Source organism: Euleptes europaea, chromosome 9 (genome assembly GCF_029931775.1).
Source record: "Euleptes europaea isolate rEulEur1 chromosome 9, rEulEur1.hap1, whole genome shotgun sequence".
In the NCBI taxonomy this organism is placed as follows: Eukaryota; Metazoa; Chordata; class Lepidosauria; order Squamata; family Sphaerodactylidae; genus Euleptes; species Euleptes europaea.
Window position 1 is genome coordinate 91,801 of NC_079320.1, and position 22,659 is coordinate 114,459.

Consider the following 22,659-nt stretch of genomic DNA (forward strand, 5'->3'; position numbering starts at 1 on the left):
ACATTTGCCAGCTCTGTTGCTGCTCCTGCCATGTGGAAAGGGCTTTTTAGAATGCACCGTTGTCACTAGCCTTCTGCCAGATGTAGAAAGCTGTAGAAGACAATGGAATAAGAGTAGGATAAAACATACAATAAACACTAGAGTAGACCACAAGCCTGTTCTTTTTATAAAGAAGTATCCTTCTAGAAACTTCTGTGCCGCAGCTGACCTGCGCATGTGCAGTCCCAATATGGGGCTGCACGGAAGAAGCACAACAGTTACAGGTAAGTGCAACCCTTTTTTCTGAACCATTCCATCCCTATTCCTTTCATTAAAAAGTCCTCCTGAAAATTCTGTGGAATTGTAGAAGTGTGGGAGTCTTCCTGGCCTCCTCAGGCAGGCCATTCCACAAGGTGGGAGCCACCACCGAGAAGGCATGTGAGCAGGCAGTTGTCGATTTGAAGGTGGGGCTGTGTTTTGTGGGGCTGTGCCTTGTGGAACACCCCCCCCCCCGGATAAATCCTACACTGATAACCAGTCTCCCAAGCAGAAAGTCCCAAGTCCGCTCATCATCTTTTAGCGAAACAGTTGCTGGTCTCGGAAAGATCTTCCTGTGCCTGAGACCCTGGACAGCTGCTACCAACATGAGACAGATCAGTGGCATGATTGGGTCTCGGGAATCCTCTTACATTCACATGTTTTAAGTACATGTGGCAAAGTTATCTTGTACACAGTTGGCTCAAAGGGCAAAGAGAACCTGCAATACAGCAGTAGGTCTGGTCCAGGCAACATACAAATGACTTCAGGATCCTGTCTTTGTAAGAACAAACAGCCAAAGGCACCAAGTTTTACCCAGTGAGAAAGGTAACACGAGCCACCTTCTGTAACAAGAAAACAACCTGCAGTCCTTTTTCTCTCTCTATTTTGTGTGTGTTTGTGTGTGTGTGTGTGTGTGTGTGTTATTAAGTTGCAGCCAACTTATGGCGAGCCCTGGTGGGGTTTTCAAGGCAAGAGATATTAGGAGGTGGTTTGCCATTGCCTGCCTCCACATCACAACTCTGATACTCCTTGGAGGTCTCCCATTCTTAGATCTGATGAGATCAGGCTAGCCTGGAGCCATTCAGGTCAAGGCTGTCCTTGATAAGTGCAAATTCAGTGTCAGATGAGCTGTAGGGTAGCAGCTGCTCTCTAGAACCTCCCTCTGAACCTCTGACGGCTTTCTCTCACATGTCAACAGCAGAGCTGCTCCCGTTCAGCACTTCCAATGGCACGCATCCTCCCCCACTCCTCCGTGCCAAGCTAGAAGCCTCCCTCTGGCTCACTTTGGCAGAAGTGGCTCGTCATCGGGTAGAAGAGTCAGTGGAGGAAGGATCCTTAGAATGGAGGCTTGGCTGAGGGATGTGGTTGGGTCCTCCAAGCCTGTGTGGGCGGAGTGTACAGCCAGAGAGGCACTTTGCCCTGAGAGTTGTGTGTTCTGCTGTCTTCCTCCACTAGGCAATGAATGTCATCTATGAGACTTTCCTCATTCCTGGATACCGGGCAGCCCTTGTAGAGATGCACCTACAGTTGTTCATCCCTTCACTCAAACAGGTCCTGTATGTGATGCAGCTGGACCTGCCCGATTCTCTAAAAGCCAGGCAGGAGTACATCCTGAGAGAAAACCCCAGGGCTCGCAGCTTTCAGAGGTACCAGAAGATCAGCCTTTTTGTTCTGTAGCAGAAGGGACACATCTGGGGGCCTAGCCTGGAGTGGTGGCAGCTGTGTCATGCTAAGGTGTTGCACTTGGTAGGCCGCATTTCAAAACGTGCAGCGTTGGGAAAGGCTGGGGCATTCATAGTTTATGAACCAACTAATGCAGCATGGGCTTCCTTGGAGGTCTAGCTACACGTTACAAAGTCCTGCAGTCCATGTCCAGGTCTGCCAAATGGACTTTCTGTCAGGCCCACATTGGTTCCATGCTTGAAACTAAGTTCCCAGTTGCATGGGGGCCCAATTCAGATTGGGGTCACAGTACACGAGCAGAGGGTGCTTAAGTCTTCCTCCTCACATAATTTCCCAATGTGAATCAGCCCCAAGGGGGGAGATGCTATTTGCCCCATTGGGAAACTTGTGTGTACCACACCGGTACACACGCAGCCCTCAACGGCACATGTAGCACCCCTACAGCTACTTCAGGTCAGGAAAGTAGTGGAAGGGGGGCTTAAGTAGCCTCTCTGAATCAGGCTCCTGTGCAGCTGGGAATTACGTTCCTAGCGGGGAATTCACCACTCATGTCTGATTGAGAGTATGGGGTGGGGGGGTCTGGATGATAGAGGTCTATAAAATTATGCATGGTTTGGAGAAAGTGGACAGGGAGAAGCTTTTCTCCCTCTCTCATAATACTAGAATGCGGGGTCATCTGCTGAAGCTGGAGGATAAGAGATTCAAAACTGAAAAAAGGAAATATTTCATCACACAACAAGCATAGTTAAATTGTGTAACTCCCTGACCCAGGATGTGGTGATGGCTGCCAACTTGGAAGGCTTTAAGAGGGGAGTGGACATGTTCATGGAGGATACGGCTGTTCATGGATACTAGTACATAAGAACATAAGAAAGGCCCTGCTGGATCAGACCCCTGGTTGGCCACTGTGTGAACAGACTGCTGGACTTGATGGGCCTTGGTCTGATCCAGCATGGTTTTTCATATGGATGACTGCCCCAGAACTGACTTTTGTACCAACAGCATGGATGCAGCTCAGATTCCAGAATTTGACTGTCTCAGATACTAAAACGCAACCCAGAATAGCTACCAGGTCTTGCTGCTTATTCACATACATGAGCATGGCCAATACATCAGTGACACTATTTGCGAAGTAGAAAAGGGCAAGAGTCCAGTAGCACCTTAAAGACTAACAAAAATATGTTCTGGTAGGGTATGAGCTTTCGTGAGCCACAGCTCACTTCTTCAGGTATCATGAAAGCTCATACTCTACCAGAAAATATTTTTGTTAGTCTTTAAGGTGCTACAGGACTCTTGCCTTTTTCTACTACTGCAGACAGACTAACACGGCTACCCACTGTGAACTATTTGCGAAGTGACACACCAGAGGCAGCAAAGTTTGGCGCTCCTCAGGACCCCTTTAGCCTTGCCATAATCAGAGGAGGAGGGCTCCAGTGGCCGGGACAAAGAGGAGGTTTAGGGGACCGATGATGCACCCCCAGGCCTCCTCTGCACATGTGTGGCAAGGCCCAATGCAACACACGAGACCAGGCAAACGGTCTCTGTTTGGTTAGTCCTGGTGGCCCTGCTGGGACCCTTTGTTGTTGGCAGTACAATGGTAGCATTTGGCTTTCCACCCATTCTCCTGAGTCTCTCGATGCTGAATTTCTGAGGCCTTAACGACAAGTTAAAAGGACGTTGTGTTCTGCCCTGGTGTCCCAGGAAGGCTTTCAGTCAGGCATGCTCTTGCAAGTTCTGTGCCCAGAGTTCCATTCCAAGGAGCCCAGTCCAGATCGGGAAAGATGCGTGGAAAGGGGGGGGGGCGGAGCGTGTAAGCCTCTCCCTCCACTGCTGTTTTCTGGGTGCTGCTACTTGCCGCATGGGCCAAACTTGCATGTACATAAGAGGATAGGGATATCCCCACTGGACCAGACCAGCAAGGGCCCATCTAATCCAGTGTCCTGCCTCATACAGTAGCTAGCTGCCCCGGAGGGCCCACAGAGCATGTGGAGGCCATGGCTTCCCCTTGATGCAGCCTCCCAGCACTAGTTTTTGGAGGTTTCCTGCCTCTGTAGGTGGAGGCTCCCTTCAGTCACCATGGCTCGTAGCCACTGATGGGCCTCTCTCTTCCAGGAATCTGTCTGTCTTTTAAACCCGTCTGTGCTCACAGCCATCCACTGGCAGTGGACTCCACAGTTTAGTTACTTGTTGAGTAAAGAAGTGTTTCCTTTTGTCTGTCCTGAACCTGTTACCCATTAATTTCATTGAGTGACCCAAGTTCTAATATTTTGGGAAGAGAGAGAAAAAAATCCTATCTGCTTTCTCCACCCCCATGCATAATGTTATGTCCCCCATTCACTTTCTTTTTCTAAGCTGAAAAGTCCCAGATGCTTTTGCCTTTCCTCAACTTCATAAGCTGTTGCAGGATGGACCATTTCAGGGCAAATTAGTACTGTAGGCAGAGAAGCACCTTCAACAATAGGTAAGGGATTGGGTGGCAAAGGTTATAACTCATCTGCAGGAAACGAACTGCATTAGGGAGGGGCTGTGGCTCAGTGGCAGAACACCTGCTTAGCAAGGTCCCACGTTCAATCCCTGGCATCTCTAGATAAAAGGACAGACAACAGGGGATGTGAAGGACCTCTGCCTGAGACCCTGGAGAGCCACTGCCTTGATGGACAAAGGCCTGGTTCAGTAGAAGGCAGCTTCAGGTGTTAGTGGAGGGTGCTGTGATGGTCCTTTCTCCTTTGATTTCTGCCATGTTGCTGTTCTGAGTTTGTGTGTTTATTATATTTCATTGGTTTGATATTTATAGTACTTCAGTGGAGATCATGAAAAATTTGTTCTCCATGGCGGGGGACTGGGAGGTCTATGCTTGCATTGAATTCCAGCAAGGATGGAGTGTGCTGTGCACCCCCCAGCAGTTCTTACAAGGCACCCACCTCATTGCAAGGTAAGAACCCTTGGGGAGGGGTCTGAGAGCGTATGCGGGCGTGTCATGTCACGCTCCTGCTCATCCCTTGTTTGTCTGTCTTCCCCCCACCCCTTCCCCTCTGTGGCTTGCTTTATTTTTGCTTAGTGAGGGAGGGGCCTGTCCTTTGGGCGTTGTGCAATGTGATGCTCTCAGTGAAGGCGGGCATGACCCGTCCCACAGAAAAGTGGGTGTTGGAGGCCACGCAAAGCCTCTCTTTGGCAGCACGGGGCCATCTCTGCCACCGCCATCCCTGCTTCTGCTTTCTTTCCTTTGTGACACCACTACAAAGACCATGTGAAATGGTGCTGTTAGTGCTGCACATTTCCCTAGCCATCCAGCAATAGGACGTACGCTGTGATGGTATCACATGATCACGTGTGTGCATGCTAAAGACACTGCGAACAGAAGGACGCCACACCTGGGACAGCTGCGCTTCTGCTGCTCTTGTGTCTCGCGTGGTCTGGAGAGGAGGTGACGGGACAGCTGTGCTTGCGATGCCTCCTCCACACACACAAGCCATCACTTGTCATCCATTTAGAGCTGCCCTCTAAATTTTCGACATCCAGAGTGGCACTTTCTCGTCATTTTGGCTCCTTTGTATCCCCTTTCCAGGGCGATGGCAGAGTGTGGCAGCTCCCAGATTCCGGGTATCTTTGCGGAGGCAGCTCTCATTCTCAGCACGGAGGAGGATGAGTTGAAGAAGATGACAGCGTTGGCTCTAGTCATTGAGGTGAGAGAGAGGCATCTGTTGGCAGGCAGGGATAGGGGTGGCCTGACCACCTTCTCCCACCACCACCAGCATTGGACCAGGAGCAAAAGAGAGCCTCTGGTGCAAGGGAAGGCACTGGCCGAGGGCATCCTCGATTGAGAAAGGATGTGCTAGAGCCACGGCTCCCTTGAGAAGTTTCTCCAGCCACCCAAGACCTTGTTATACTTATGGATCTGTCTTGGGATTGTTCTTTACTTTTCTATTTATAAGTTCTCTGTCCATGGGTTGTTGAGCCTTTGAGCCTAGTTCATAACCATTCGAGATTAGTCTGCGATATTTCCACTACAGTTTCTCAAGAGTCCATCTGCTGTCAAGATGATGAACAGGTTCAGCCTTAAGGACCATCTCGAGGAAGGCCTGGCCACCTCAAATCCTGTCATAAGAGAGCTTTGTCTGAAAGGCCTCAGCAGTTTTGTGTTCCAGCAAGGAAAGGTGAGGAGCAAAAGGGTCCCCAGGAGCTCGCTGAGAAGGGGACGTGCGAAATGCCGAGGGGGGCCAGTCTGAGGCACGGCTGTTTTGACGAGGGGCCCAAGACCGGAACTGGGAGCCCGCCTTAGGGGCAAGCTGCGCTTTTTATCTCGCTGAGTTGACACAGTGAGGGGCTGCTGGAATAACAAAACAATTGTTGACAGGGAAGGAGGAGGGCGAGGAAAGCTGTGTGCCTCTTCTCAGGCAAGCAACACCAGAGATGCAAGTGAGGCAGGCGTCCAAGGTGGGGCAGAGGGAGGCCTTGACGGGACACTTCCTCTGGAACTCGTGACGGGCAGAAGTCTGAATCTGCGCAAATGTCTTTCTCGGACATTCCTTTGGGAACAGCGTCTCACCTCCTTCTGCTCCCTTCCTGCTCTTGGGGATGGATCCTGGAGGAGGGCTTGGACACTCTTCGTTATACTTGTGTTCCAGCATCGTGGCATTTTGTACAAATAAATACACATCGTGAGAAGGAGGCCATTTTGAGACTATGTGTTGGGGTTTGTTAAGAGGCCCAATGAATCGTGATTGCAGTTAGAAAGAATTCAGGTCAAGCACACAATAAACAGAGTCAAAGACTTGTTTCTTAATCAAACAAAAATCCTTTACTGTACCAAAAATCAGGAAGGGTAACATGGAGTAAAAACAAATAACATCTTCCTATCTAGTTCCCTACAAATCTTGCTAAAAGTATTAGCAGGTTCTAATGCTTAAAATCCCTTCGTCTGTGTCTCAGCCCAAGAGAGCTAAGAACAGGCATCTTGCTTGTGTGAGATTCAAAAGTAACTAGCACCTCCTGCCCCAAAGTTTTACACCTTTAACAAAGGAACAGGGTAATAAACAATTCTGACTCCGTGCCTTCCTGCACGTTTGCAATGGCGATTCTCTAGCCAATAGAATGGTTACATCTGTCTTTTGCATCATCACCTTGAGACAATCTAAACTATTGATGTAAACAAGTTAACCCTTTAACTGCCCTGACAGAAATGGAACTCGCACTGAATCCCTAACAAGCCCCTTTTGAGTTACATTGCCGTCAGACTTATTAACTTATTACATATCACATATACTAACACATTATTTCCCATCAATAAGTCCTCTTTGACTATTTGTAAATCCATCACTCCAGTCTCATTCTGTTTCCAAGTCAAAAACAGTTCTTTATCTTTTCAAGTGGTTTGGATCCTGTTGACTTGTTCAGCTGCTCAGCAATTTCCTTTGCAGTTGACTCAGTGTCACAACAAATCAAAACATTGTCCATTAATATTAAAATATATTGTCATAGTCCATTTTCCTTTCTGCTGAGTAGACACTTCTCTTTATTTCCCCTTTTGAAGCCTTGCTTCTCTAGTATTGAGGTAAGCTCATGGTTAGCTGTCTCGTTAAGCATCATCACTGGCATTTTCTTTGAAGTTGCAATATTCAAAAGTATGTTTATCGCTGTATGCTGTTGCAATGATTTCTTCTCCCCACTGAGAAACTTTTCTTCTCTGTTCTCCCAGCTTGAGAAGTCACTATTCACTTCAGAATGGTATAAGGTGGTTGAAACCTTTACGTCTCCATCAGCTTCAGGACTGCCCCCTTCTGATGCTGTATCCTGTAGACACTTCGCTGCATCAGGCGGCCTAAGCTCCGACGCTGAGGATGTAACTGGCTCGGTTTCACTTCTTCCAACCTTCACATCACCCATTCTCTCAGTATCAGTTGCATTCATCTCATTTACAAAGGGAATTTCCTCTCCCCTTTTGATTCTCGGGGGGATGCTAACATTTCCTTCACCAGTAGATGGCGCTAGAGGTTCTGTTGAATCACTCTGCACGTGCCTCAGCATTTCAGATTCCAATTCACTTGCACTCTGCGCACGATCTGAAATTTCAACACAAATCTCACATTGTTCAAAGCTTTTCGTACAGTCCTTTACTGGCAAGCCAAATTCGTGTAGTTGCTGCCTTACAGATTCCATATTTCTGTGTTCCAGTTTCAAATGCCAAAAATGTACACAATCCTTATGCTCACAGTCCTTAGTATTTAAACCTCTGATCTCCTTATTGTAGCCAACAAAGTATCCTTTCTCATCATCAACAATTTCATCTCCTTCTGCACAAAGTGCATTGTCCTCAGAGTCACTACTATACATTTTCTGATCTGCAACATTTTTCAAGTAAAAATGAGAGCCTTCTGAGAGAACCTCGTATTCTCTGCCTTCTGCATCAAATAAACAACATTTGTTCTTTCTTATTGTCACTTCAAAATTAGCATTCACTAGCCTTTTCATAGATAGCAGACATTCTTTGGAATTTGGTAGATAAAACACGTTTTGCAATCTTAAATCCATTACAATTCTACAGAGACTTTGAATGGAAACTAGGATTTCTCCTTTCTGAGTGCACACATGTCTTTCTCCATTTGCCATAGTGAGCGTTTCATTGCATGGCTCCATAAAATCAAGCGCTTCTTTCACCCCACAAGTATGCACATCAGTCCCGCTGTCTAGTAATAACCTTTGAACACGCTTTGAGTCATTTCTGGCCGATAAAACATGCTTGGGTTCCCTTTTTATCATCAGCGCTGTGAGTTGATGTGGCCTTTTAGGTTTGCCTTGGCTTTCGCTCTGGCCCCCTCTTGTGGCTGACTGGCGCTGTTGCCTGTCATGCCTTTTCCTTTGTGTGGAATTGGCGGGCATTTCAGCTTCGCTTGACCGAGAGTGGGGGGTTCCACCCTTCCAATCCCTCCTTCTACATTCAAAAGACTTATGCCCATGTTGGCCACAATGATAACATTTTACAGATTTCTGTTCATGTACATGCATTACTGAGATCCCATTGGTCACTTCATCTTCTAGTTCATCTGCCTCATATTCACGTAATGCAGCAATCATGCCTTGCAAAGTTATATTGTCTCTGCCTAATAAAGTCCTTTTTTCAGTTTTGTACCGGGAGTGGAGACTGGCTAAAAATACTGTAATGAATTCCTCATCTAAGATCTCGCCACCTGCTAAATTTATCTCAGCTCGGAGATTTTGCATATCCCGCAAATGCTTTGTTAAAGAAGCATTTATCTCCACCATCTTAGAATAGAAAGTCGCCTTCATTAATCTTATTTGTCCTTTCATGTTATGCCCATACAGTTGTATAAGCGCATCCCAAATCTCCTTAGCAGATTTGTGGGACAGAATGAGGCGGTTTTCAGAAGAGCCAAGTGAGCTTATAAGTACGCATATGGCATGAGACTCATCCTTTATGAACTTTGCATATGCAGGGCTTTTATCATCATTTGGTTTAGAATCCGTTAGGACATGCTTAATGTCCAGCACATGAAAGGCATTCTCAACTGCGGTTTTCCATATAGAAAAAGGAACTTTGTCTATAGGTGGAATTGGTATATTCTGACTTATTTTTGCACTAACGTTACTTGGTTCCGTCATTTTGTAGGATGATCTTCTGATTTCGTCCTTGCAAAGAGCGTGACCCCTTTTCAATTCTCAAACAGTCTTTCAGAGAGTTCCCTGCTGGAAGCGCTGAGAGAGAGAAAGAGTCTGCATGCTGCTTTCTTTGATCCTTTTGTAATCCTCAGTTCCCCGATGGGACACGATTCAAAAATCAAAAGTTGTGCTTTTAGACTCAGCTTTCATAACCAGCAATCATAAAGATCATAAAGATCACCAACCGTAACTCTGCTACCACTTGTTGGGGTTTGTTAAGAGGCCCAATGAATCGTGATTGCGGTTAGAAAGAATTCAGGTCAAGCACACAATAAACAGAGTCAAAGACTTGTTTCTTAATCAAAAAATCCTTTACTGTACTAAAAATCAGGAAGGGTAACATGGAGTAAAAACAAATAACATCTTCCTATCTAGTTCCCTACAAATCTTGCTAAAAGTATTAGCAGGTTCTAATGCTTAAAATCCCTTCGTCTGTGTCTCAGCCCAAGAGAGCTAAGAACAGGCATCTTGCTTGTGTGAGATTCAAAAGTAACTAACACCTCCTGCCCCAAAGTTTTACACCTTTAACAAAGGAACAGGGTAATAAACAATTCTGACTCCGTGCCTTCCTGCACGTTTGCAATGGCGATTCTCTAGCCAATAGAATGGTTACATCTGTCTTTTGCATCATCACCTTGAGACAATCTAAACTATTGATGTAAACAAGTTAACCCTTTAACTGCCCTGACAGAAATGGAACTCGCACTGAATCCCTAACAATATGCTGCAAGGATTATTAGGAGCAAATGAGCCAAGAGAGCTGCGGGTTATGCCTTTTCCGGGTCCATCTCCTGACCTCAGGCGCTTGGGCAGAGACGGGGCCACTGCCGCACGGGCCCTGGCAGCTGCCGTAATGTGCCCTGTACAAGGCTGTCTTTGAAGACACTCCAGAAACCCTCCTTGAGTGCTGGATGCTGCCACCCACCTTTTGATCGGTTGCCAGGATTCTGCAGCCACTCCTCTGGCTTTCTGTGTTCCTGCGCCTCACCCAAGGTGCTGGCTGTGTGGCATTCGACACCCTCGCCAGTCGGGGTCTGGAGTATCTCAGAAAGCATCGTGTGAACCTCTGCCCCCCAGTGAAGGGAGCCCCACTGTGCGTGGGCACAAGAGACTGTCCTCCTCTCAGAACACTTTTCACATCACCCAGACCCTGCAGAATGCCCTCCCCCCGGGGATGCCCACTGGGCACAGTCGTGTCTCTTGCCAGAGACTGGCCATGGCAGGGGTGACCTCCTGATCTGTTCAACACTTGGCTTTGGAGAAATTCCTTTCACAGTCCTGCCACTGTGGATGTTGACCAGTTTACTTTTGTTTCGTACCTTCGTTAGTTTATTTTTGGTGGTTTCAATGATGGTGTTTATTGTTTGTTGCATGCTGCTATTTAGACTGTAATTGAAAACCTGTGTGGGACTATGAGGAATGAAGAGCTTTGCAGAGCCAAAGGCCCTGCAAGCCCTGTGCCTAAACTGTCTAGACTCCGAAGGAGGTGCCCGGAGGCCTTGCCAAAGGTAACCTGGGGCTCCTTGTCTGCCTTCATAGGAGACGGCACTGCCTTCAGCTCCCAATGAGAGGGCGACTCTGTGCCCCATTTCAGCCCTCCCTTGTCCTCTGCCCTCTCCTTCTCTTGCTCAGGTGAAGTTTCTACGGGACCGGCTGCCTATCTTAATTGACTCTGTGTTTGGTGGGCTTGAAGAAAACATCCTCCAAGGGCTGAAGGACATCATGGCCACCATCTATGACATGGACGGCCAGTGGATCGGGCCCATCTGTGTTGACCTCGCTCTGAATGTCCGCTCGTTTTTTGAGGATGTAAGTATTGGCTCCTGGGGGTGATGGTTTTCATAAATTACAAGAATGTCTTGGCTGGGTCAAATGCAAGTTCCTCTATCCCAGAATTCTGTTCCAGCCGGGGCCGACAGCAGCAGGCAGGACCCTTTGCATCGCCAAAGGGGTGTAGTGGTTGGAGTCTCAGAGTTGGATCTGGGACTCCCAGGTTAAAAATCCCCACTCTGCCATGGAAGCTGGCTGGGTGATGTCAGGCCAGTCGCACACCCTCAGCCCTGCCTCCCTCGCAGGGATAAAATGGGAGGAAGGGAGGAGACGGCGGCCACTGTTCTGCTCCTTGGAGGAAAGGCAGGGTCAAAACACACCAACTGATGAACTAAACAAAGAATGAAAATCTGCAGTGCTTCATCCAGTGTCACCTCACTGTCTTTTGGACGTGCCTCTTGCTGTGTGTCACACTCAGGAAAGGGCCATTGTCCGGGCAAGTGCCGTGACGCTGTTTGGGCAGCTGGTGCTGAGAGCAAAAGAGGCTGACAAGGCCATGTTAAAGAAGGAGGTGGTGTACAGTCTGCTGGCCCTGCTCCTCCACCTGAAAGACAGAGACAACGTTGTGGCCCTGGTAAGTCCCAGGGAGGGAGTTTCAGTATCTGCCAGCATCACCCCGCGGATGTAATGGCATCCTTTCTCATGGACGAGAAAGATGCTTTGCTTTCAGGAAGAGAGGACCCTTCTGATCAGAAGGCTGGGCTGAGCGGGCTGGGTTTGGCCATGATCTCAGTGCGCCCTGTATAGTTGGCCATCGTGGGGAAAGGAACGCTGGCCTGCCTGGACCCCACTGGACTGATCCAGCAGGGCTTTCCCCACTCCCGTTAGAGGCCAGAGGGAGCAGGCGGGGTGTCAGGAGTCAGAGGGGGCCGGAGGGGCTGTTGGGGCTTCTGTTTCCTCAAGCATCTAGAAATGCTGCGGAAGATCCGGGGCTGAGATTCCCTCATCATGGGCAGATGCCATACATGTTGTTGCAGAGATGCAAGCTGACCCTGCTGCATTGTGGGGTCTTTCTTGGATGGCCTCATCTGAAGCTGATGTTTCGCAGCATGGCGTGGGAGGACACCTGGAGCTGCTTGGTGAATGTGTGGAAATACCTGGTCAGTAAATCCTGAGGGCTCTGCGAATGTCACTATCACTACACAACAATTACAAGTATTGTGCATCAAATGCATTCATGTCACAGACACGACTCCCGTGTGGCTGGGCAGCCGGTATCAATGTTTCCGTGGCCCAGCATGACGGTGCTCGCTCTGGTGGTGTGGGAAGGGTGGCCAGTTCGCAGCCGACACGTGTCGTCCCTGCCAGCAACCACGACTGCATCCCACAGAGGCAGCGCTTCACTGCCAACTCGGCAGAAGGAAATGCCCCAGCTAGGGGAGGGGCGAGAGGCAGCCTCTCCCAGGTGGGGCCCTCCCCTCCTGTTCAGTTCTCCACGCGGGGCGCGTCCCATTAGCTTGCTGGGCTTCTGCCTCTGGCTGCAGCTGCCTCCCGCCCCGCTCCACGCCCTGCCTGCCCTGCAGTGGGACAGACGTCCAGAGCTGCTTGTTTTGTCTACAAGGCCTCGCTTGGCCCAAGCCCCTCGGAAGAGGGCAGGAAGGATTCAGCTGGCTGCCTACGGCTTCGTGTCCAATCGTCTGCCAGGCACAAACCAGAAGGGAAAGGCTACCTCGCCCCGGCCCCTCTCTCTCCCCTGCCAAGGTCCGGGCAGGCTCAGGAGGATTCATGGTGGAGAATGTGGACAGGGCGGCCACAGCGGGAGCCTCGCCTCGACACCTCCCAGCTCACCCAGGCTGGGGCAACCTCAGTGGGCTGCCAGAGCGACCCACACACAGAGAGCGAAGGAGAGCGCATAGAAGGCCCCTCATGGGTCCAAGGTCTCCATTTCAGCATGTGCTCTTCTCCCTGGCCTTCCTTTCCTCCCCTTCTCCTCCTTCCGATCCATACAGCACACGTTGGGGGTCAAGGATGCCCGCCAGGCCCTCCGTTACTTCTCCAGAGGCTCAGGCTCTGACTCCCCAGGCCTCAAGCCTCATCTGCGGCAGGAGCGCTGAGAGCCTTGTGAGTTGCCGTTCTCAAAGCAAAGTCTGCATTTCATCTGCTGCACGTGTGGCGCTCCACACTGCCCTGACAGACCACACGGAGCCTCTTTGTTTTGCACCCTGCCTGGTCTCCATGGCTGCCAAAAAGGAAGGAGAGCGTGGCTGGGCGGTGGGCAAGGCCTCTGTTCCCTCTCAGCAATGCTCTTCCATTAGTCCAGGATATTGCTTGTGATGGTGGGCCAGTGTGGTGCATAATTTTATAAACCTCTGTCAGACCCCCGCCCCCGCCCCCAGCCTTCTCTTTTCTAAACTAAAAAGCCCTGGACTCTTTCAGCCTTTCCCAACCTCTTCATCATGTCTGTAATTTCCTGGATCCCCTTTTTTTAAAAATGGCTTGATCATTGCCTCTGGCATAGAGACTGATTTTAACAACAAGTTACATATACTGATTAATAGTTCAACAATTTCACTTTTCAATTCTGTAAGATCCCTCAAGTGTTTGCCATCTGGACCTAGAGACTTATTAGTTTTTGGTTTGCCTAGTAGTCCTAGAACTTCATCTCTCATCACCTCAGTTTGACCAAATTATTCAGAGACCCTTTCTCAAAACAGCAGCTCTTTCATCAGTACACGCCCCACATTTTCTTCAGTGGTAATGGATGCAAATAATTCATTCAGTTGTTCTGCCATATCCCCATCTTCCTTGAGTAATCCTTTCATTCCTTTGTCATTAAGGACCGCCTTCTCCCGTACGAACCTACCTGGACGCTCCAGTCAACTTCGGAGGCCCTGCTTCAGTTTCCCCTGCCATCTGAGGCTAGACAGGTGTTGACCTGAGAAAGGGCCTTCTCAGTCATAGCACCAAAACACTGCAACCCCCTCCCCAGGGAGATTTTTCTGTCTCCCTCTCCTGGTGTCTTCTGCCAGCAGACGAAGACTTCTTTGTTCTACTTGGCATACCCACAATAATAGTTCCTGGCTGTCCTCCCTGCGTGTGGGGTTTGTTTGTGTGTGGTTTGATTGAATTATTTTATCATTTTAAATGTTATTTTTAACTGTTCAAATGTTCTAATGTTTTTATGTTTGCAGGCTGAGGGACCCTGACTGAGTTCAAAGGTGGCACAAAAATGTTTTAAATAACTAAATAAATAGACCCTGCCCCTTGAATTGGGCACAGAAGCACAGGGGGAGCCAGAGTGAGGCTGGGCCGAGGCTGGAGCGATCTGGTTCCTATATGACCCACTCCAGTTAACATCTTGGCTGCAGTATTCTGCACCAGTTGAAGTTTCTGAACGCTTTTCAAGGGCAGCCCCACATAGAGCACATTGCAGAAATCTAATCTAGATCTAACCACGGCGTGTGTGCGCCACAGTGGCCAGTCCTTTTCTGCCCAAGAAAGGCTGCAGCTGGCAAAAGCTGCACTCCTAGCCGCAGCTAACACCTGCTTCTCCAGCAATAGGCCCGGGTCCAAGAGCACACCCAGACTAGGGTTGAAGACACTGAATCGGCACTGGATTTCAGTAAAGAGGGGGGTGATGTGCATCACATAACGCAATCTGTTACAGCAGGGGTCCCAAACTGTTTTCAGTCTGTGAGCACTGCGTTTGTGTTTGTAATTTGTTGCTCCTTTCTTTCTTGATAGACGAGGAACAACCATGATAATATCCACATTTTCATCTCCCAGGCTTTGGGTTATCTTCATCACCCCCAGGTAGAAATAAGACACGCTGCAGCTCGCTTCATTGGTAAGGACAGAAAATGTTCCTCACCTTTTCTGTAGAAGTGTTTCTTTGAACTACGTTTGAGTTTCCTCCACTGAAGACAGAGTGAAAAGACGTTTTTCTTCCACCCTTGCTCTGTTCTGCTTCTGGAACAGTCAGATTCCAATTGGGGGGGGGGGGGGGCAAGGCAGCGCTTTCCTCAAAGCTTCCCTCTATTTTCTATAAGTGTGGAACCCATTGCCATTTAATGACAGGCAGGATTTGGGGGGTGGGTGGGGAGGAATTGCAGCCATGTGCCCAGAGAAGTGTTTAGCTGAAAGTGGGAACAGAGCAGCTCCAACCTGTGCCGATTCAAGAGGAGTGCCTTGGATTTGCCGCTCTCTAGATGCACCTTTTCCCCATCCGAATTCTCAAAACTCTGCTTGGGGGCTGATTGTTGAGTTTTGAGAATTTGGATGGGGAAAAGGTGCATCTAGGGAGCGGCAAATCCAAGGCAAAACCTCCCGTGCATAAAGGGCCACTGTAAACCTCTTGCATTAAAGCAATTTCCCAGAGTATGTCCCCCCAGAAGGCCCCTGGCTTGTGCGCTGGCCCCGATCCGTCCCCAGCGCATCGTGAGAGAGAGGAGGGAGACCCAGAGCAGACTGGCCACCCCTCTTCAGAAGGGTGATGGGAGGTAGTTTTGCCTTGGGTTTTCCGCTCTCAGGATGCACATTTTCCCCATCTGAATACTCAAGAATCCCCCTCCCCTCCCCACTGGGGTTGGGGGGACAACAGCCCCTTCCCTTGAACCCCCCCCCCCGCGGGTCCAGCTGCCCTAGACTGAGCTGCCCCCACCCCCCTGGTGCGCGAGGCGCAGGTGGCATGGCCCCGCCGGCCTCCCTCTGGAGCCATCCGGCTGGCGTCCCCCTGGGCTTGGAGGTGTGGGCCTGGCTCCAAGGCCCATCCCAGGCGAGGGGTGGGAAAGGCGTGCCGCCTGCCCGCCCGCCCGCCTGCCTCCAGGACAGAGGGAGGGAGAGAAGTGCCACATCTCCACGCAGGCAGGCAGGCAGGCAGGCAGGCAGAAGGGGCGGTGTTCTTGTCCGAGCACGAAACTGCCCCAGGCAATCGCCGTTCACAGGGGAGGAGAAATGAGCCGGCATGGGCAGGGAAAATTGATGCGAACCAGGGAGATTTTTTCATGTAGCCCTGCGGCAAAAACCGCATGGAAAAATCAAAGATCGCACCAACACAGGTTTGAGAAGATGCAGGGATGAAGCGATTTTTTGGCTCAAATCCAAAGTGGTCATGAAAAATAAAAAATTAGCAGCCCGGTAAAACAGACGTGAAACCGCAGCAAAGCCCCGTGAAAAAATCCTCCCTCTCTCTCTTTCAGCTGCTATAACTGTCTTTCTTTTCCTCCTTGGCCGGGTGTGGGGCCTTCTGTTTTCTGGGATTCCCTGGCCCCATCCCCACTTGGCCTGTTTCCAGCCCCCTGCCCCATCTGGGAGGCTATAAAAGGAGAAGGGAGCCTTCCACGCCTTGTCCCCCCACACACACACATACCTGCCGCCTGCCTTTCTCCCTGTCCTGCTGCCTCTTAGCCTCTCCCATCCTTGCCTTCCCCAAGCCCTAACTCGGCCTTGCCTTCTGACCACGCTCCTCCCTGCTGACGCCTGACTCCTGGCCGCGTTGGAGCCCTCCATCCGGGTCCCGGCCACCTCCCTCTTCCAGCCTTCCTTGTGTGGGTGAACCAGGCCCCTGCTGTCCTCAGTTCAGTCAGCTGATGTGGGGTCAAGTCGGATTTGGGCATTGGCTCCCCCCCCCATACACACACACACACACACACACACACAACACAACTTCTGATAATGATTATTGTCCAAATATTTTTAGAGGAGCTGAATATTGAGCAAAAATTGGATATTTGACATTTGCTGACCTTGCTGCAGTTACCAGTCTGTGACAATATCTGAGAGATTATTTTCAGTAGTTGTGTCCATTGTACTAGGAAGAAATGGAAAGAAACCACGTTTTTATTTGAAGTCCTATGCTTCTGATGTTTCATTTTCAAGTCAGATTTCAGAATCTAACTTTTGACATTCGTAAATATGTCAAATTTGAACCCCCCGATGACATTCTAGCTCATTTTGAGAGTGATGCCACGCCTGCATCAAGAAAGAGAAACTGCTTGTCTGGTGCTCCTTCTTGTGCTTCCTCCCTGGACCTCCTGGCGATTGTATCCTGACCATCATTGAGGCCTTTCTCACAGCAGTTGCCAGGCCGATCACCACCTTGTATCACGTTTTGTTTATTTACTTTATTACAGAATTAGAAAACCATGCAAACAAAAAATCAGTGTGAGATATGAAAGACCATAAATAAACAATGTAGAACATGGATCACAAAAATAGGAAATGATAGAGTAAAAGCAAGATAATAAATATAACAAGCAATGCAAGTGGGGGCCTGAAAAACAATAAAATCTAGCCCCATAAATATCAGCAATTGGTAAAATCAATTGATAAAATCAGAATGTGTAAGTGCATAAGATGGCACTCCTCAGGGGTATCCGCCTTGCAGGGCCCACAAGCAGTAAGTCCCCCCACCTAGTAATCAGACTAAATAAAGATGTTAAAGAAGAGGGAGGGGAGATAGGGAGGCCAGCCCCCACCTCCTGTTTCTTGTTTCTTTCCCCCAGCCTCCTCGCTGGCCTCCCTGGCTGTCATCCAGGCCATCTGTGGTTTATTTTAAACCCCAAATCATTGCTTAGACTTGAATTGTACGACATTTTCAGTGTGGGGTGGAAGGTCTCTTAGAGGTGCTGCCCGTCCTTCAGTTTCTTGGTTGTTTTTAGATCCGTTCTATTGGGACCTTAAAAAGGTAAAGGTCCCCTGCGCAAGCACCGGGTCATTCATGACCCATGGGGTGACGTCACATCCTGACGTTTCCTAGGCAGACTTTTGTTTGCGGGGTGGTTTGCCAGTGCCTCCCCCAGTCATCTTCCCTTTACCCCCAGCAAACTGGGTACTCATTTTACCAACCTCGGAAGGATGGAAGGCTGAGTCAACCTTGAGCCGGCTACCTGAAACCGACTTCCGTCGGGATCGAACTCAGGTCATGAGCAGAGCTTGGACTGCAGTACTGCAGCTTACCACTCTGTGCCACGTGGCTCCTATTGGGACCTTACTGGGATTTTAAAATTGTGCTGTGCCCCCTGTGTTTTATTAATTATTTTTGAATGTTACAATGTTAGCTGCCCTGAGCCCCACCTGGTGGGGGAGGGCAGGATATAAGTATGATTAAATAATAAACAAATAATGCAATACTTTGCATACTGATTTGTCTGCCTCAGACTCCCTGCATGTTGCTGATGTGCAGAGAACATGTTTCAGGTTGTAATGTATGCACTCACATAAGGGGAAAATGAAACCACAGCATTAGCAGTTCTCATATAGGACAAGGAATCGTGCACCTCTTGACTCGGTGGCCTCGTTGTCTGATTCTCATGAAATGCACAATTTGCGTGTTTTACGTGCAATCGGTCACGCTCATTCCATGCTTTTCCTTATGTAAATTTAACCACCTCCAGCAAAAAGATCGCTTAGCCACTGCCTTGGGTATGGAAAATTTCTACTGCAAACAAATTCTTTTGTGGTACTCTGCAGCACTGTGTACATTTTTTATATAGGTCACACACTCAACTATTACAGCTCGCAGCTATCAAAAAACCTTGACCAGGATGACATTTTCTACCTTACGAAAGGTAAGGAGTTTCCTTCTTACCTTGAATAATTGGCAGGGAGGTATAATTGTATGGGCAAGATATGCAGGATGGACAAAAAGAAACACTTCTTTATGCAAGGAGGAATTCAGTTATGGAATTCACTGCCAGAGTGACGTTCCATAGTGAAGACAATGTGCGTAGATGGCTTTAAAATGAGTTCAGACAGATTTGTGCAGGAGAGGTCTATCAACAGCTTCTAACCATGATGAGTTAAGGCAGGGGTGGGGAACGTCAGGCCCGGGGGCCGTATAAGGCCCGCGAAATCATTTGGTCTGGCCCTTCATGGGTCCTGGAAGATCTCTAGCTCAGAAGGATGCTGCCCTGCCTGAATCTCTTGGGCCCAGCTGGGGACAGCAGAGCTCAAAAGTGAGTTGCTCTATGTGGCAGACACTCGGAGCCATCTCTGGTCATGCCTTTTGGCTAAATGTTTGACCAAATATAGCAGGCTAATTTTTAAGTTGATAATTTTGTGTGGCCCGCGAATGATGTTATAAATATCCAAATGGCCCTTGGCAGAAAAAAGGTTCCCCACCCCTGAGTTAAGGGAATGTCCATATTCAGAGGTAGCAAGCTTCTGAATACCACTGCTAGGAGGAAGCATTTGGAGAAGGTTTTGGGCCATCCAGGGTGACAGGTTAGCCATGGTTTGACTAAATGGACCACTGTTCTGATCCAGCTGGGCTTGTCTTATATTCTTATGACCCTGAATCATGTGTCTACCTTGTGTCTTTGCAAATCCAATGTAAGAGCAGCGCTTGTGTTAGGGTTCTTGCTAACAGAAACAAGAGGTCTAAGCCAGCCACTTCCCCCTTCCCTCCCCAAAAGGCATGGATAGAGTGCAGATGCATACTCAATCACTCTATTCTTCTGTGGCCACAGGAGAGGGGAAGTAACTTGAAAATGGTGCTGGGCATATCTTTTGTAAGCAAGTTTTGAAGGGCATTTCCTCTCAGTTGGCATCAGGTCCAGCAAAATTTGCCTGTCCCTAAGCTGAATTCCACATTGACTGCCTGAGCAAGGTTTGCAAATGGCTGTGTGACTGGGCTGGACATCCACTTGCTCCTTGACAGGAGCCAATTCTGTTATATCCCAGTATTTACTTCATTTGCGTTCCTCTTTTCTCACTGACATTCATAGCTGGTTACTCAGTTAAAAACAATGCAGGATGAACACTACAATAATGACAACCAGCGATGAATAAAACTGGAATTACAAAAATTGGAGATCAATGCACTACGAACAGTACAATACAGACAACACTGAGAAAATACAGCACCTAGAATGTTATAGACACTTTAATAAATAAAGGAAAATGTGGTGTGAACCATCACCAAACTTGTGAAGGCCCGGACCACATTTCCCTTTTGTGAGCAACTAACAGAACTAAAGAGTTGAGTCCAGGAGCACCTTAGAGGCCAACAAGATTTCTGGGGAGTGTGGGCTTTTGAGAGTCAAAGGTCCCTTTGTCAGAGCTTTGACTTTCAAAAGCTCATACCCCCCCAAAAAAATCTTGTCAGTCTCTACAGTGCTACTGGACTCGGGTCTAGCTCTTCTACTCCAGACCAACAGGGCTACCCTCTGACACTCTCCTAACAGAACTGTGTGGCTGACATGGAATAGGAGACCAGAGTTCTTCCCTTGCAGTTCCCAGGAATAAGGGGTGTGATCTCTACACCTCTTGGCATTTAAAATCATGTCCAGAAAGGTATTGAAGCCTTTGGTTAAAATTGCTAATCCCTTACCCACTGAGGATGCACTTCCTATCTATTTAGATATTTATACCCCACTTTTCTTCCCTCCTCCATTTTATCCTCATAGCAACAGCCTTGTGAGGTAGGCTAGGGTGAGAGAGTGCTAACCCAAAGTGACCCAGTGAGTTTCCAAAGCACAGTGCAAGATTCAAACCTGGGCCTCTCAGATCCTAGTCCAACCACTACACCAGCCTAGACTTTTCATAGAAGCTGTTCTTAGACCTTTTATTTAAAAACCTTTGTTGCCTAAGAATGAGAGCTTTGGTTGCACTGGTGGGCAGTCTTCGTTTAAAGCTGGGTAGGAGACATGTATCACGGTTGATGAGCGGAGCCTTTAGATGGTTGGAATTTGTACAGAAATGAACCCTTTGCACCCCACCTGTGGTTTCCACAAGTGAAAGCACGCACATTTACAGAAAGGAAAAAGACGACTGCAGACAAGGTGCTCTGATTGTATTGATGTATCCTACTCCTTTATTCTAGTTTTCCAGGAAATGGAATCCAACACAGATCCCACCATGGCAAACTTTGCAAAAATGTACCGAGTGATTTTGCAAAAGCTGACTGTGAAACGGAGGTGAGCAGGGAAGACTGTCAGTTGGCCACAAGAGACAGAACTGTTTCCTAGTCAACACAATAGTGAGGAAATATAGAGGAACCAAGGGGAGTTCTAGGGAACAGGAAGGCTACTCATGAGGCACAGTGACTGCGTGTGTGCATGCACACGTGCATGTGTGGCTGCAAGAAGGAGGCCCCTCAGCAGCTCACAAAGCCATTCCACCTGCTGCTGGGTCAGAAATGTGGGAAGGGGTTTAGAAGGGTGACGCCCGGTCATTCTTGAGAGCACAGGAGATGAGAGGAGCCTCCTCTTCCCCATGTTCAACTCCTGCCCGGTCTTTGCTGCTGTGAAGACTTTCAACAGCATTTTGCCCCTACAGGCTTGGCGGAGCTGGAGAAAGGGATGCCCAAGTGACTGACAGCAGCCTGGGAGGTAGGAAATATTCTTTTTGCATGGACAGAGGATGATGGCAGGATCCAGGTTTCCTCAAAAGCACTCGTGAAGACAAGACTTGTTGAGGCTCCAAGTTCTACGGGAGGAGGGACAGTTCCACTTTGGGTCTAGCTTGATGGAAATTGGGGAGATACTCTGGCCGCAAGGTTTAAAAACCAAATCCAAATAATCCTTTTTCCTTCTTTCACCAACCTTAGTGGATGAATTTCTGAGGCTAGTTGGCTCGGGAGTGGCTTTCTTTTGAAGCCATGCCTGTGATAAAATAATTCTGAATAGTAACACCTGAAGGAGTTAGAAGAACATAAGAAGAGGCCTGATGGATCAGACCAGTGAGGGTCCCTCTGGTCCAGCACCCTGACTCACACAGCAGCCAACCCAGGTCCCCTGGAGGACCAACAGGGCACAGAGGCCAGAGAACATAAGAAGAGCCCTGCTGGATCAAACCAGTGGTCCATCTAGTCCAGCACTCAGTTTCACACAGTGGCCAACCACTGGAGGTCAGAGTCCCTCTGGAGGTCCAACAACAAAGCACAGAGACTGAGGCTATTTTCTAAAGTGAAACGTCCCAGACTCTAGCCGTTCTTAGCAGGAAAGGTGCTCCAACCACTTAATCATCTTGGCTGCCCTCTTAGAATCATAGAATCATAGAGTTGGAAGGGACCACCAGGGCCATCAAGTCCACCCCCTGCACAATGCAGGAAATTCACAACTACCTCCCCCCTCCACACCCCTAGTGACCAGAAGATGGCCAAGATGCCCTTCCTCTCATCATCTGCCTAAGGTCACAGAATCAGCATTGCTGACAGATGGCCATCTAACCTCTTCTTAAAAACCTCCAGGGAAGGAGAGCTTACCACCTCCCAAGGAAGCCTGTTCCACTGAGGAACCGCTCTAACTGTTAGAAAATTCTTCCTAATGTCTAGACGGAAACTCTTTTGATTTAATTTCAACCCGTTGGTTCTGGTCCGACCTTCTTGGGCAACAGAAAACAACTCGGCACCATCCTCAATATGACAGCCCCTCAAGTACTTGAACATGGTTATCATATTCTCCTCTTCAGGCTAAACATACCCAGCTCCTTCAACCTTTCCTCATAGGACTTGGTCTCCAGACCCCTCACCATCTTTGTTGCCCTCCTCTGGACATGTTCCAGCTTGTCTAC

At 48.7% G+C, this 22,659-nt stretch overlaps 1 protein-coding gene across 1 annotated transcript in view; it reads left to right on the top strand.

The window, feature by feature from the left end:
* LOC130482847 (maestro heat-like repeat family member 5) overlaps nt 1-22,659 on the top strand; it is a 102,624-nt gene that overhangs the window by 68,332 nt on the left and 11,633 nt on the right. Inside the window, exons 21-31 of the mRNA XM_056855720.1 lie at nt 1,474-1,664; nt 4,496-4,633; nt 5,267-5,384; nt 5,712-5,855; nt 11,008-11,184; nt 11,624-11,779; nt 12,183-12,305; nt 14,890-14,992; nt 18,639-18,713; nt 20,969-21,062; nt 21,424-21,476. Of these exons, the coding sequence (XP_056711698.1) occupies nt 1,474-1,664; nt 4,496-4,633; nt 5,267-5,384; nt 5,712-5,855; nt 11,008-11,184; nt 11,624-11,779; nt 12,183-12,305; nt 14,890-14,992; nt 18,639-18,713; nt 20,969-21,062; nt 21,424-21,476 (1,372 nt within the window). The remainder of the gene's footprint in view (nt 1-1,473; nt 1,665-4,495; nt 4,634-5,266; nt 5,385-5,711; nt 5,856-11,007; nt 11,185-11,623; nt 11,780-12,182; nt 12,306-14,889; nt 14,993-18,638; nt 18,714-20,968; nt 21,063-21,423; nt 21,477-22,659) is intronic.